The sequence below is a fragment of the Pteropus vampyrus genome, unplaced genomic scaffold (genome assembly GCF_000151845.1).
Source record: "Pteropus vampyrus isolate Shadow unplaced genomic scaffold, Pvam_2.0 Scaffold37, whole genome shotgun sequence".
NCBI lineage: Eukaryota > Metazoa > Chordata > Mammalia > Chiroptera > Pteropodidae > Pteropus > Pteropus vampyrus.
Window position 1 is genome coordinate 6,360,953 of NW_011888818.1, and position 14,060 is coordinate 6,375,012.

The 14,060-nt window shown below is 45.3% G+C and overlaps 1 protein-coding gene across 1 annotated transcript in view; it reads right to left on the reverse strand.

The window, feature by feature from the left end:
• HK2 (hexokinase 2) overlaps positions 1–14,060 on the reverse strand; it is a 53,082-nt gene that overhangs the window by 27,676 nt on the left and 11,346 nt on the right. The window contains exons 3-5 of the mRNA XM_023529495.1: positions 5,891–6,039; positions 923–1,042; positions 216–311 (exon numbers count right to left, since the gene is read on the reverse strand). Of these exons, the coding sequence (XP_023385263.1) occupies positions 216–311; positions 923–1,042; positions 5,891–6,039 (365 nt within the window). The remainder of the gene's footprint in view (positions 1–215; positions 312–922; positions 1,043–5,890; positions 6,040–14,060) is intronic.

The window sequence follows — 14,060 nt, forward strand, 5'->3', positions numbered from 1 at the left end:
AGCTGTATGTCAATTATATCTCAATAAAACCAGAAAAAATAAAAATATATATTATTGGGTAAACATAGCAAGGAAGAAGAAAAGAAAACCTTGCCTTAAGAACCACAAAAGGTCCTCATTTGACTTGAGAACAGACTGGGGAAGACTTCAGAGTGGACCCCAGAGAGCCTCTAGAACCCCAGCTCCTGCCTCCCCATCCTGCCACCCCTACGCACCCCTCTCCTCTGGATGGCCTTCCGTATTAGAGTAACCACATCTTTGCCTTCCACACCGCTGGACTTGAACCCCTTAGTCCACGAGACCAGGAAGCTCTAGAAAAGAACCAAGGATGGAACAATTAATTCCTCACGCTCCTCAAACAACCATTAATGGAGCCCTCTGCCTTGGGGCTAAACTAACGCCATGCTCGAATGTGTATATTGCTTCCTAACTAGCTTAGGAAGGAGAAGTCCGGACCCCATCAAAGACCCGGAAAGGAGATTAAATAAATGATTCTGTCATGATCTGTAGCCCCCAAGAAGTGGAAAGGGCAGGCTACAGAAGTGCCAAAATAAGATTCTCGTATCCTCATCACAGCTCCCCAGGCATATTTCTTCCAAAGATCTTTATCACGACACTTTAGATCAAAGGAGTTCCTGACTAATTTCTCCCTTCTGTTTCCCTAATAGGGATGAAGATAATGTGCAATGTACTTAGGGTTACACATTGCCCTTTAAGGGGCAGGGAAACCTCTTCACCATCTCCCCACATCTACATACACACGCTCACCCAGGACAGAACTCTCAATATTCGAGCCTCGTCCACACAACCATCAGAGCCTCCGCCCTCTGCCAACACCAAAGCAGCAGGTGGCTCAGGGTTCTTCCTCACCCTCCCAGCCCGGAAAATGAAGCAACAGAAGTATCTGAAGAATTCATCTTACCTCATCTAGTTTTGTCTGGATGCAGGGGAACGAAAAGGTAAAGCCCAAGGGGAGCTTCTTATCTTTGATTTGTAACGTATCCATGAAGTTAGCCAGGCATTCAGCAATGTGGTCGAACAGCTAAGGGCACACAACACAGGAAGATGAGCAGGGAGGCAGAATAGCATAGCGATTAAGAGCGTGAACTTTGGGCTCAGAAAAGAACTAGCTGAATGCATACAAGATATGTAGCCCCTGTGAAGTCTTAATTTGCTCGGTCTATAAAATGGAGATGATAACTGTACCTGACCTCAGAGTTACTAAAAGTATTAAATGGGTCAATAAATATAGGGGCACAACACTAGTTAGTGCTTATTAAATACTGTCCTCTACGTAAACCATTTATCCATTTCACTGCCAAATTAACCCCATGAGGCAGGGGAAGTCGTAGCCAGAGCTAATCAGAATGTCAGCACGCTCTGGGAACAGAACATTCTTTCATGGCCTTGTCAGAACCCTCCCTGACATTGATGCGCAGCTGACTGTCTTACCAGAAAGGGCAACCCATCTCGCTGCCAAGAGGTATTTTAGCATCCCTGTCTCGTGCTTGGGGGAGTGGGTGAACATTCACCGGTGGCATTCTATGAAGGGATTTAAAATAAGTAACTTTTATATTTTGTCTTCCATCCTAGAAAACTAATTTCCTGGGGGTGATTCAAAGAAGGTATCTTTGTTTTCTAACCTTAAAAATGGAACACACAGTGAGTCCATGAAGAGCACTGAAGGATACACAGAATTTTGTAGATGGGCAGCCTCACAACGATGGCCATGCTAAGAAAAAGTCCTAAGCACCCAGAAAAAGTCCTAAGCCTATGAAAAAGCTATATTCACAATCTCCCAGGCTTCCAATCAGTCCCAAAGCCCACAGTCCTATGGCTTCCTTCTTGCCCACTCAGCATCCTCAAAAAGAAGTTGCTGATCCCTCCGGATGTTTAGAGACTGAGGCCAGAGGCGTTCGGGTACAAAAAGTAAGCAGAGGCCAAAGAGACTGAGCAGATTTCAAGGGCCAGGTTGATCGGATGGCAAAATCTAAAAGCCAGGGGAATGGAGGAAGACAACATTCCAGGCAGAAGCCAGGAAGATTCCACTAAACCAGGGGTTCCAGAAGTGCGGTCCTGAACCAGCAGTATCACCACCATCGAATTAAAATGCAAATTCTATTCTAGGGCCCAACCCTAAACCTGCTGAATCAGGAACTGTGGGGGTGGGGCCCTCCAGGTAAGTCTGAAGCAGTGGTTAGAGAAGGACACACTAAACCATAAAAAAAGTATTTGCATTTACAAAGGGACTGAGAGGTTGGGGGTGGCTGGCCAGGTTGAGAGGTCCACTGGTTCCCCAGATGTCTGAGATCCCTTCAGTGGGAGGGATCCAGGAAGATAAGGCCACCCCCACTTACAAGGTAGCCAGCTCCAGCTGAACTTTCTGCATAGGTCCTGTCCCTCTGTCTGTGCAAAAGTCGCCTCAGCTGATGCTGAAACTCACTCTCTAAACCAAAAACATCTTAAGAGCAAAGGCTGGGCAAAGACAAGGCCTTCTCACTCAGAGAGAGGGTCCCCTGGGCACAAGTGCCAACTCCCCTGAGCAGCAATCAAGTATTTTAATATGTATATAGGGTTTCTAGACGGATGTTGAGAAAATTCTGTTCTTCTGTTGAGAATTGGATCAGAGACAAAATTTATGATATGGTTAAACATATTCCCAGTCCCTTCTTCCTGGTACTCTAGTCAAAATGATCTTTAATACAAATAGTCTTTATCCAAAAAAGGAATAACAGAAGCTATGCAAAGAGATAAGGCCAACCATCAGAGATAGGGGGAAGGGGAGCTTTAGAAAAGATAAAAGCCAAATGGTTTCCCCTACCCACCCCTGATCACTGCTCCCTTTCCAACTGGGCTACCAACAAGGGGAGACAGAGAAAAAATGGAAGGCAGTCAAGAGGCTTTAAATAATGTGCTGCCCAATATAGTAGCCACTAACCATCTGTGGCTATTTCAATTAATTAGAATTTCAAAAAATTAAAAGTTCACTTTCTCAGTCACACTAGCCACATTTCAAATGCTCGATGCTACAGGTGGCTTATGGCTACCATATTGCGCGAGGCAGATAAAGAACAATGTGACCATTGCAAAAAGTTCTGTTGGACAGTGCTGAGTTAGAAGAACCTACGCCTCTTTAAAAGTGGGGAAGAGGACACCATATGCTTCCTTAATTAGAATACTATCTTTCTGTTAGCTGATGATCTAAAGATAAGATGCTGGGAGAAAGAGCTAACACCTTCCTGCTATAATAAAAGGGTTCAAAGGGCACATTTTATGAAGTTAGAAAGGTTTTTTTTTTTTTTTCCTTATTGGCCTGAAAATCTGATCACTTCCCTTCCCATTAATACACTTTAAAAATCTAAAGTGACTGCTATTACAATTTGTAATTCACTGTTTTCAAGTGGAAGTTCATGCACTAGAAGGCAGGTTTCCCCCAGGGACCTGCACTGCCCAGGTTCACAGATCTTCAAAAACCTTTGATGGCTTGTGGCTTGGTGATTTTGTTTTGGTTTTAACTAAGCTTTGTCTTTAAAATCTATTTGTTTTCCTCCAGTTAAAAGACTGATCCCTAAAATACAGGGAAAAGAGTACCAGTAATTCTACCACTGTGAATTTCCTTCCAGTCTTTTTACCATGTTGTTTTCTGCTGCTTTTAGATATAATATTATTTCCCTTCCTGAGGGTGAAATAAACATCTGTTTCCTTCTAGTTTTCTTTATGTTTAATTTTTATGTAGAATTTTTCCCATTTATTCAAAACATTTTTAATATCACAAGTTTTTCTCAGGTGGAACTTTTTTTTATATGCTTTCTTTAAAAAAAAAAATGGATGAAAACATTTTATTTATATATACTGGAAATAGTGACAACCTCGGTAGAGCTCAAATGCCCACAGTCCCAGGAATTCAGCCTCCCTTCTCCGACCCTAGCATTAAAACAAGGAAAATGGGTTTACCCTCGGGCCACCCCCAAAGACATATAAAGGGTCTAAAAATATCTGCCCCACGTGTTCTACTCATCGTCCACAATTCCTTTCCCAGGAGGGCCCGATGTGGTGGGAAGAATGGCGCACGAGGAGTAAGAAGGCTCCACCTTTTCTCAGCCCTGAGGCCTGAGAGGTGACCACATCTTTCTCGGATTTCATCTCCTCCATTCACTCTTTTACTGAGTACATGCTGAGCACAACATACAGTGGGAATAGCCAGTACTCAAGCTGAGCGTGATCCCTATAGCTGTACCAGTATCCAGAAATGGCTTCAATGACTCCTATCCATGGACTGAGAGCAGCTGAGAAGGAGCAGAAAGAAAGTCCCAAGGGAAGTTCTTGGACAGCAGGTGAAAGGGGATAGATACCAGTTTCCCTGGACATCCAAAGGCAGAGAATAATGGTTGGACCTGTGGCTGTCAACCACCAACGGGCCAGATACTTCTGGGGCAGTGGTAGTGAGTCCCTCTCTGCGGGAGGGATCTCCAGGGGAAAATCTTGAGAGGGAGAGCCTCCAAAGGGCCTACCTCACAGGATCTCACATCTGCAGGGGTACCAACCCCTTCGGGAAGCTCCTCTTACTCTGTAAGCAAGGGCAGGTAGCAGAGACCCAGAACCACCACAGTGCCTAATTCCAGGGGGCACCACTCATGTGGACCCCATCACACCGCCTACAAAGTGGGTGGAACTGCCCAGAGTTGTACAGACACAGGCTCTGGTCACATGGATCTGGCTTTGTGTCTTGCCTCTGGCCCTTCCCTGTGATCTAAGGCCAAGTTGCTCAATCTTTCAATGCCCAATCCCATATCTATAAAATGGAGATAATAGGAGTACCCAGCCTCATAGGGCTCCTATGAGGATAAAATGAGGAAATTCATAAAAGTGCTTTTGCTCAGCCTGACACACAATAGGTCACTGAGTAACAGCTCCTTCTCCAGATGGTTACTCATCCCCTTCAATAGAACATTACTACTTTCAGAGGCCTGGGCGGGGTGGGGTTTTAAGCCCTGGAGGGGAAGGGGCTGAACTTTGCTTCCCAGCAAGGATCACTGCCCAGTGCACAACAGGTGCTCAGTACATGTCTGGAGACTATCTCGATGGCAAGTCCACCCTCACTCATACTGTTCTATTACTGAGAAGATTCTTACTTGGATTTCCCATTTCTTCTCTATCCACTCCTTTGATTGTGTAGATTCTGAGTGCAAAGCGTGGCCCTAGAAGCCACCAAGATATGGAAATGACTAAGCACGATTTGGGGCCAAAGTGGAAGCGCACAGTGCTTGCTGCAGTGCCAGGTGGGACAGACCCCCTCAAAGCTGGATTTTGGTATTTTCTCGACAGGCTCCCGTCCCTGTGTGCAAAAGCCTCTTCTGTTTTAGACAGTCAAGAAGAGAAAAAATAACTACAAAGGCAAAAGGGCAGGTTCCATTTTCATGCGATGTTATAATAACAACTGTGAGTCAAAAGGGGTTGTAGAGTGACCACAGTGGCAGGTGGCAGTGTCAAATCACAATCGTGTATTCTGCTGACTCGCCACTCATCGGCACCACTAACGAGCGGGTGTCCAGGAGTGCGGCCCAGCCTCCTGACTACAAGCCTTCCTCAGTTACCAGCACATGCAAGCAGCCCTCAAAAGAAGCTAAACCGAAATACCTCCTGCTGTAGCACAGCCAGACCTCGGGGCCTCGCAACATCCTTCCTGCTCTCTGGCCCTTCCTGCTCACCTTTCCTGATAAGAGGCCTCCCCACCCAGCCTCCAGGCATGGAGGGGGGTCACCACGCAGAGAAAGGCCAGGAACTCCAAGCCTCAGCCAGGGTCTCCCTCCCTCCAGACCACAAGGGAGAAGCAGCATCTGCTCCCATGGGGCCCAGAGCCCCTGTGGACACCCTGAGAGCAGGGTCGGACCTGGGTGCCGCTGCCTCGCATGAGGTCCTCGGGGATGGCGTAGATCTGGTTCTCCATCTCGACCTTCTGGAGCCCATTGTCCGTTACTCTCACCCGAAGGACGCGGAAATTAGTCCCTCCAAGGTCTAGAGCCAGGAACTCTCCGTGTTCTGCAGATAGGAATGGCCACTATTAGTTTGGAAAAGACAAAATCAAACGGCTTCACAGAGAGCAACACTTAAAACTCTTGCCATAAACACTAAATTCTTAAAACCCGCTGAGTCTTTAAAACACATGAGACCATAATTACTGGTGATGGGTGACCAGTGGATCTTAATTTCTCCATACACATTTAAGTATTGTCTGAGTATTTTTCTTAACGCTAAGCACTTTTATATTACTTTTAGAATTCACATCAACAATGAGATAGTTTCACATGTGATGGTGGGGCACCCACCCCCTCATAGAGCTGACTGTTTCCCAGGGGCTTTCAGCCAAGTCCCCATCAAGCTCATGGGGCCCATCAAGCTCTGAGCCAGGAGTCTATGCCTCTGTTTTGTTCTTCATGCCCCCAGGACACCCAGCACGCTGCTACAGGCCTGTGGGCCCCTGGGCCTTCTGCCAAATTGTGATCTCTGTACAAAATTTACTCTTAATGTTCACATATAGTGATAGCAATGGCCTATGGCAAGATGAGAGCATCACGTGATGGAGCAAACTGGGGTCCAAATGGCTATAAATTAAGAGACCTGGCTAATAAGCTAAGCAGGTGCCCCTCAAAACGATCCCAGGCTTATTGAAATGTGAAAGAATGTTGACTCAAGAGTACGTAAGACGAGTGTCAGGCCAGTCGGCCGTTGCACTCAGACAAGCCACAAAGCTGGAGCAGAGAGGGGAGAGTGAAATTCCACAGACACAAGTGGGTCAAGATCTTCAGGTGTCACCAGGAAGATAAAGTTCCCTCACCTCCAGGAAACAAGCGGGGCAGATAGAAAACATCCAGGTTCTAGACAGTAATATATAGCTGGCTGCAGGGACATGCTCCATTGTGTGGCAAGGAATGAAAGTGCTGAAGAAGTGCAGAGGCCACAGCCAGGGCTGGGGGAGGAAGTGGGCTCGCCCCCTCCACAGTCTCCTCGATCAGTAATGGCTCCATCAGTCTTCTACTGCCCGGCTGCACACCTTCTCAAAGGACACAGGGTTATTTCCTGGGGGATTCACTTACTAGCATGTTTGTCACCATCAGCCCTTTTCCCAATGGGAGACTGCCGCTGAAGTAAGGCGGAATGGATCAGAGGATCGGGGAAATGCTGACCAAATGAACCATCCAGGGTTTATTCTGTGCCCAGGTCCCCTCGGCAGCTCTAACTCTCAAAGCCCTGAGAAAAGCCACGACTGCCTGGTCTCTGAGAGAACTCCCCACAGCCTATACAATCTAGAGAGGCAAATTGGGGCACACATCACCCACCCGAGATTCCATGGGGACTTGCCTCCACGCAGCCGTGGTCTGGTGGTCCGATATACAGAGACTGGCTCTGAGCTCACATCGCCTGTGTCAGAACTTGGCCACTTCTTGGTTTGGCAAGTTCCTGAGCCAGTGAGGCTCAGATGCCACATCTCTAAAATGGGAACATCATACCTTGTGCAGTTGTTGTGAGGGAAAAGCTAGAAAATATGCCCCAGGGACCCAGCTCAGTACCAAGAACTTAGGCCCCACTCAATAAATAAAAGAAACTTTCCATCCAGGCTCTCAGCAAACACTGCCCAATGCCCACACTTGAGCCTTCCAGGCCCAGTGTTAGGGCCGCCTATCGGACTGAAAAGCAAAATCAACATTGCCAGGGGAGATTAAGGGACCTGTCCAAGAAAAGCCATTGGAATCTGCTCCAGTGGCTTCAGCATTCCTCCGCAGGGGTACGGATTTTCCCTTCCCTCCTTGGCATCTGAAGGTCCCCCTCCCCGCCCCACTAGCTACAGTTGTTAGACAGCTGGGGCAACCTCAACCCCACAGAGGGTAGCTCTGCCCATCTCGTGGCCATGAGCGACTTTTCCAGGCATTCCGGTGCTGAGCCCCCCGGGGTAGTGGGACCTCAGCCAGATAGAAGGAAAAGCTGTGTGGCGGTTGTCATGAGGGATAAAAAGGAAAATCAAAGATGAACTGCCTGCATCAGCGCTCTGCAGCGCAGGGCACATGCAATCCGCTGAATCGGCGACCACGGGGGGTCGAGGCGGCTGAGGCTGCCCCTGGTTGGTCACGATTCAAGCCCAGTCCAGCTCAATTCACTGGAGGGACACTGCTCCATCAAGAATGGTGGTTCTGCAGTAGTATTTTCTGATGGAATGAAGAGAATCCACAAATTAAGTACTACTGATAATTCTGTTCCCAGGGGAGAATGTCATCTCTCCTTTCAGCCTCTGCCGGAACCGATATCACGCTGCATCCCACCCACTGGCACCCCCTCCACAAACACGTGGACTACCATAGCCAGAAACGATATTCTTTCCACAGCCCACAACCTCTGAGGCAGGCCCAGCACCATGATTCCTGGAGCTAAAGCTTAAGGTGACTCCTTAGGATGGTAAACAGATCCCTCTCCTAGGGCCAACCTCCATGCCATGTGTGAGGGGCCCCCAAAAAGCAGCCGCTAAGAGCTGGACCTTAGAGACGGGGTGGGCAGGCTTTAAATTCCAGCACAGCTGCTTCACTACCTGTGTGGCCTCGCTGAGCATGTCACCTCACCTGTAGAACAGGAGCTCAATGCTGACTTCTCCTGGGGATCATGAGGCTTTCATGAAATACGGAAAATGTTATATGTGAATACGTGGGTACACAGTAAGTCGTCAATTACTGGCATCGCTGTCATTATTCCTTTGTTTGATTGTGCAGTTCCCCTCCAGTTCTTCTCAGCCCCTCTAATCTCTACCCACTCCTACTCTTACTCCAGGCCCAAGTCTTGTCTCCACTGTGAACCTTCTGGGACATTCCAGAAGCCTGGAGCAGACAGTGCATGTGTGCGTGATGGTGCATGAAGGAGGATGGCATATATGGACCTGGGACACTCGCACTGGTCAGGGAGGAGTGAGGCTCTGGGATAGGAAACCATGCCAATGCAGGTTTGTTTCTCAAGTACACAACCAGTGTCAGAGGTCCAGAGACCATTCTGCTGAGTGACTACAGCTGGTATTTGAGAGAATGTATTAAGAAAACATCTCCGATTGCATTTCCTCATTGTTAAACAAAATGTTTGCGTGCCAACTGTGGAATGAGATCGTAAGGTCAGAGGTAAGGTTTCTCTTATTGTTAAGCATGCTATTATATCTGGAAAACAATTTTAACTTTTTAAAAATAACAAAACACAAATATCTGGTAAGAAGAAGTTCAAACAGTACTGAAGTGGACAAAATTAAAAGCAAACATCTTCATGCCCTGAAAGTAACCACAATTGATGTTTATTGGGTGCCCTTAGATGTATTTATTAAGACAAGGAAGGTTGTTACACTGAAGCATTCCAAGAAAGGGGTTTAAATTTAAATCTCTGGTTGTAAGGATGTGTTTTTTAATTTGGAAGATTTCGCCACCAAATTATCTTCCTAAAAGTTCTCACTAATTTCCATACAGACCAGCAGGTGGAATTCACTCTCACCAGTGTCTCTTGTTAGGTAGTGATCAATCTTTGTCAACCTCCTAGGTCGAAGTGGTATCTCATTTTAAAGTTTGGGTTTTTTCCTTTGTATAAGGCTAGACGTTTTGAATTATTAACTAATCTTTTTAATTCCTTGTTCTGTGAATTTTCTACTCACATCTTTGCCTTTTAAGAAAATACTGTTTTCTTAATAACCTAAAAGGGCTCTTTGTATATTAAATAAAATAGTTTCGTTGGTCGTATATTTGCAATTATTTTTTTTTCCAGTTGGACATTTGTCTTTTAATTTTGTTTGTGGTATTTTTGCCATACAGAAATATGTAATTTTTATATTGTCAAAATATTGATGGTCTCTGGGTTTTATGTTGCGTCCCAAGAAATTCTGAAGATGACATTAGTTTATCACCCTTCCTAAATATCTCCAATTCCTCCTAATGTGGTCACCACCACTGCTTAAATAAAGGAAGCAAGGTTTCACCATAGGTATATATAAAAGATCAAATTCATCTTCTACTTTATGTAATTTTTTTGAAAAATGAAGCCCAGAATACAGTCTTCATCTCTCTGTCCCTGTCAGAGAGTTCGGACTTTTCCTCACTGATGTCTGGATTACCGTGATCATAAAACAACGGAAGACAGAGGTAAGTGAGAGAGATTTAGTAGATTAAGGCTCAACGTGCAGATGTTTTTAACAGAAGAGAAACGAACATTTGTTTAGCGGTGGTCACTTTGTTTACAAACATGATTTCATTAATCCTCAACAATCATGCGGGGCATTACAATCCCAGATTTGCAGATAACAAAACCAATATCCAGAGCCAGGTTTGGCTCTCCAGCAAAGCTATCTACTGCCATGACCAAGGAGGCTGCTCATGGAAATGTTATAAATCCTTAAATAAGGAATTCTTCGCCAGCAACGTCAAGTACATAAAATAAAACCCAGAAGTCATCAGCAGCCTCCGAGTTGGCAGAGGAAGTGACATCATGGTTCACAAGTTGAGTCATTTGGTTAAGGTCATACAGGAGTCAATGACTACTGGGTTTGAACCCAAGTTCATGTGGCCCCAAAGCCCATGCCTGTCTCACTGCACCACACCCACATCTCTTATGGTCCTGGTTCCTGGAAGCTAAGGATGACCTGGTATCGAATCCAGGATAGAAGCAAATAAGCCATTAAGTGGTGAAAAAGAAAGCAAAGTTGCTCTAATCTTTATCAGTAACTGCAGCCCATTCCCTTGGGCCGACTGAATGGCTCTTAGACTTGAGTGGGAGGTAGCAGACACACATCCACTGGCAAGAGGTGACATACGTCTTCTTCTCCTGAAAGGTTCTTCCCAGAGGAACCCAGACCTACTAAAGCTTATTGATGCAGGCTTTTCCGGTAGCCACAAATAGTTGCCATTTCATGCAATTATACCAAACTTCTGTTCCCACCTTACTGGAAACTCTCCAGTAAGCCCTCTACTGAAGGTCCTCCTAATTAAAAGCAATCCCTTTCAAAAATAGATAAGAAAAGGGGTACTAATCCTCTACTAAAAGAAAACAGGAGGAAAAGAAGTGATGCTGGCCCACGGTTAAGACCAGCCTCCATCAAATTGCCCAACAGTTAAGATTAAGATTATTAGTTGGTTTGCTGACTCATTTTCCATCCTGAACTACCAATCTTCCCACTTTCAGTGACACTCTTATCAAATACATAAGGTTGGCAAGATAAAGGGGTTTCAGTTTCTCCTGGGAACTCACCTGTCTCTGAAGAGGACTCAAATGACATTTCACTAACCGCCTACACATGATAGTCACCATCATCTCAGTTGATGTGGCAGTGATGTATTTGAGCAGGGCATAGCAGGTGGCTTGGTACCTGACAATGTCCAGGCAATTTTTGAGGTGAGGGGCGAGGGCCAGTTGAATTTTCCAACAGGGTCTATTTTCAATCATTAAGTGCTTGCCACTAATTAAAATAGATCTCCACCTGTTCCTCTCATCAGGCACTCACAGCAGCGTGCCAACCAGGGCTCTAAGAGTGACTTGCAAACAGGTTTGTTTCGATTTTGTATTTGTAAGCAGCAGTGCCCTTTCGTCGAAGGCAACTGCGTTCAGAAGTGGCAGTGTCCTGCCTGGTTAAGGCTGGAAGATTAAATGGACTTCTTCAGAACCACAAGCTCCAGAAAGCCTCCTTTTAAACAAATGGCTTTTACGCAGCATTTCCAGAATTCTGGAGATCCTTGAAGGTGGCAATTTCTGCCCTCGGTGAGGGTTAAGGGAGACCATTCAAGGAATGGCCTCACCTCCCACATCCTCATGTCCAATTTTATTTCTTTCTCCTACTCTTAACTGTCTTACAGATGGCATTCGTCATAAAAGATTGCATTCTGTTTAAAAGTTGACAGTGGGGTCTACTACTTTAAAAATGTTTTTAAAATCACTATTTTGAGAGTCAAACACTGAATCTGTTATCTGTTCTAGGACAGGCCAACCAAATACTTCCCATTCTGTGATTAGTTATTTTAACACTGAGCATCGAAGACAGTTGCTAAAATCTTCTTAGCTGCCTGGTGCTGTAGACGACCTAGTCCCTGACTGGACAGCGAGAAAGGGAGCAGTGAGAAGCACTGTGGCAAGTTCCAGGATAGGAGTGTTATAAAAGGAATGATTGTTTCTGCTTGGATAAGGAAGGCTTCCCCAGAGGCATCAGGAGATGGCCAGGTCTTAGTGGATGGGTATAAAGTTGTCTGCCAGAGAAAAGGAAACATATAGAAGTTTGTGGTATGCTCAAGAAATGACACGTCAGGGGTCCTAAGACATGGCTGTGAGAACGCAGTAAACGCCAATGCCAAGAACTTAGGTGCCCTCAAAGGGACCTGCCCTTATCTACCCTGCAAGAGCAAGATTGTTTCCAGGGGCCCCAGAAGACTGCACTGAACATTCTGGTCTTCTTCCATGGAGTGGCTCTGTTTATCCTTTAGTTTTCAAGTACCTGCTAGAACACCATGATGGACTGCTCTAAGAATGTACAGCATGGATTCCAATTGAGAGAACTAAAAAGATAAATCTCTAGGTCCCGGGTAGGTAATACAGCAAAACTAACTTTGCCAGACACAGCTTTCAAGTCGTGTGTTTCCCATATACCTGGAACCACCACAGTCACCACCACATCTGGCAGCCTTTTTAATCTCTAAGTTCCCAGCTACTCCTTTGAAACACAATGCCAGTCTCCACTCAATAGCTCAGAAATAAAGTAACTCCATATTATTTAAAGTAGCAAGTCACAGTTAATGCTGGTGTCTGGTACAGTCAAGGAATGGGGAAATCTGATCTTCTATGTCATTGGTTTTCAAACTATTTTAAGCAACAGGACGCCAAATGCCAAAATGTAGAAGTAGAGAAACGCAGAGCTGCTCTGATTGAAGGAAGGGGACTGGAGGGCACAAACACATTGTAAGTACCCCACAAAAGCATCCAGAACACCACTGGAAAGCACTGTCCTGGTACTTTAGTTTCTTAAGTTCAAAGTATGTGCCAATCACAGAGAGGTGCTACATTAGCTCTATAGATGCGAAATCTCTCTTTCAAGGATTAAACACATTATTATGTTTAATACTATGTAGGTGGCTGAGTGTGTTAAGATTTTCAGGCAGGAAGGCCTGGTTTCAAATCCCATTTTAACGTATATTAGCCATATGATTTCGAATAAATTATTAGAAATCTGATACTCAGATTTCATCATCTGCTAAAAAGGGATAGTAATAACCTCCTGTCCAGCTAGCACCTCCCACTCCAATCCCCAGGACACAGATACACACACACAGTTTTTGGTAAAAATTCAATGCAATGAATGCATAAGGTGTTTGGCACAATGCCTGGTGCATGTAAATGTTTAATAAACTCTAGCTACTGCTATATGGAGACCATTTGTCAACATGATCTTCAGTTTATATTGTAGGCACCATATAAACTCACTTAGGAACTTGCGTGTGTGCTATTGATCTGTCTCCATTGCCTGGGTGTTGATATAATGCTGAGCAACGAAGATAAGGGCTCCTTTCAGGGTTTTATCAGCTTCCAAGCAATCTAACACCAGCCTAGTTTCTCTATCATATCATGTGCTTACATTATATGACCCATGTCATTCTGTAATCATTTTATCTGTGTAAGCCTTATCTCTCAGGACAATTTTCACTCTTCAACAGCAGGGCACAAGGTAGCTCAGCACACTGCTGCCCCACAGAGGACCAGCCTCAGAGGGGTCTCTATTGAACAAGCCGAACAGCTAGGCCTGAGTTACTAACAGAAGGATCAATTCATTGCGCTAGCCGTGTGTGCATATGTGGGAGGAGGGGTAGATAGATAAGCAATAAAATGCCCCATAGTGGTGTGCCTAAGTGCCTTGGCGCACAGCTGGCTGGGTTTAAATATCAACACTTCCATTTGCTTATTACTAAATGACTTTGGGCAAGTTGCCTAATCTCTCTAACTTTAGTTTCTTTTTCTATAGAATGGCGTTCAAAGTGCCTAGCACTGGGTCACTGTGAGAATTAATGAGATGA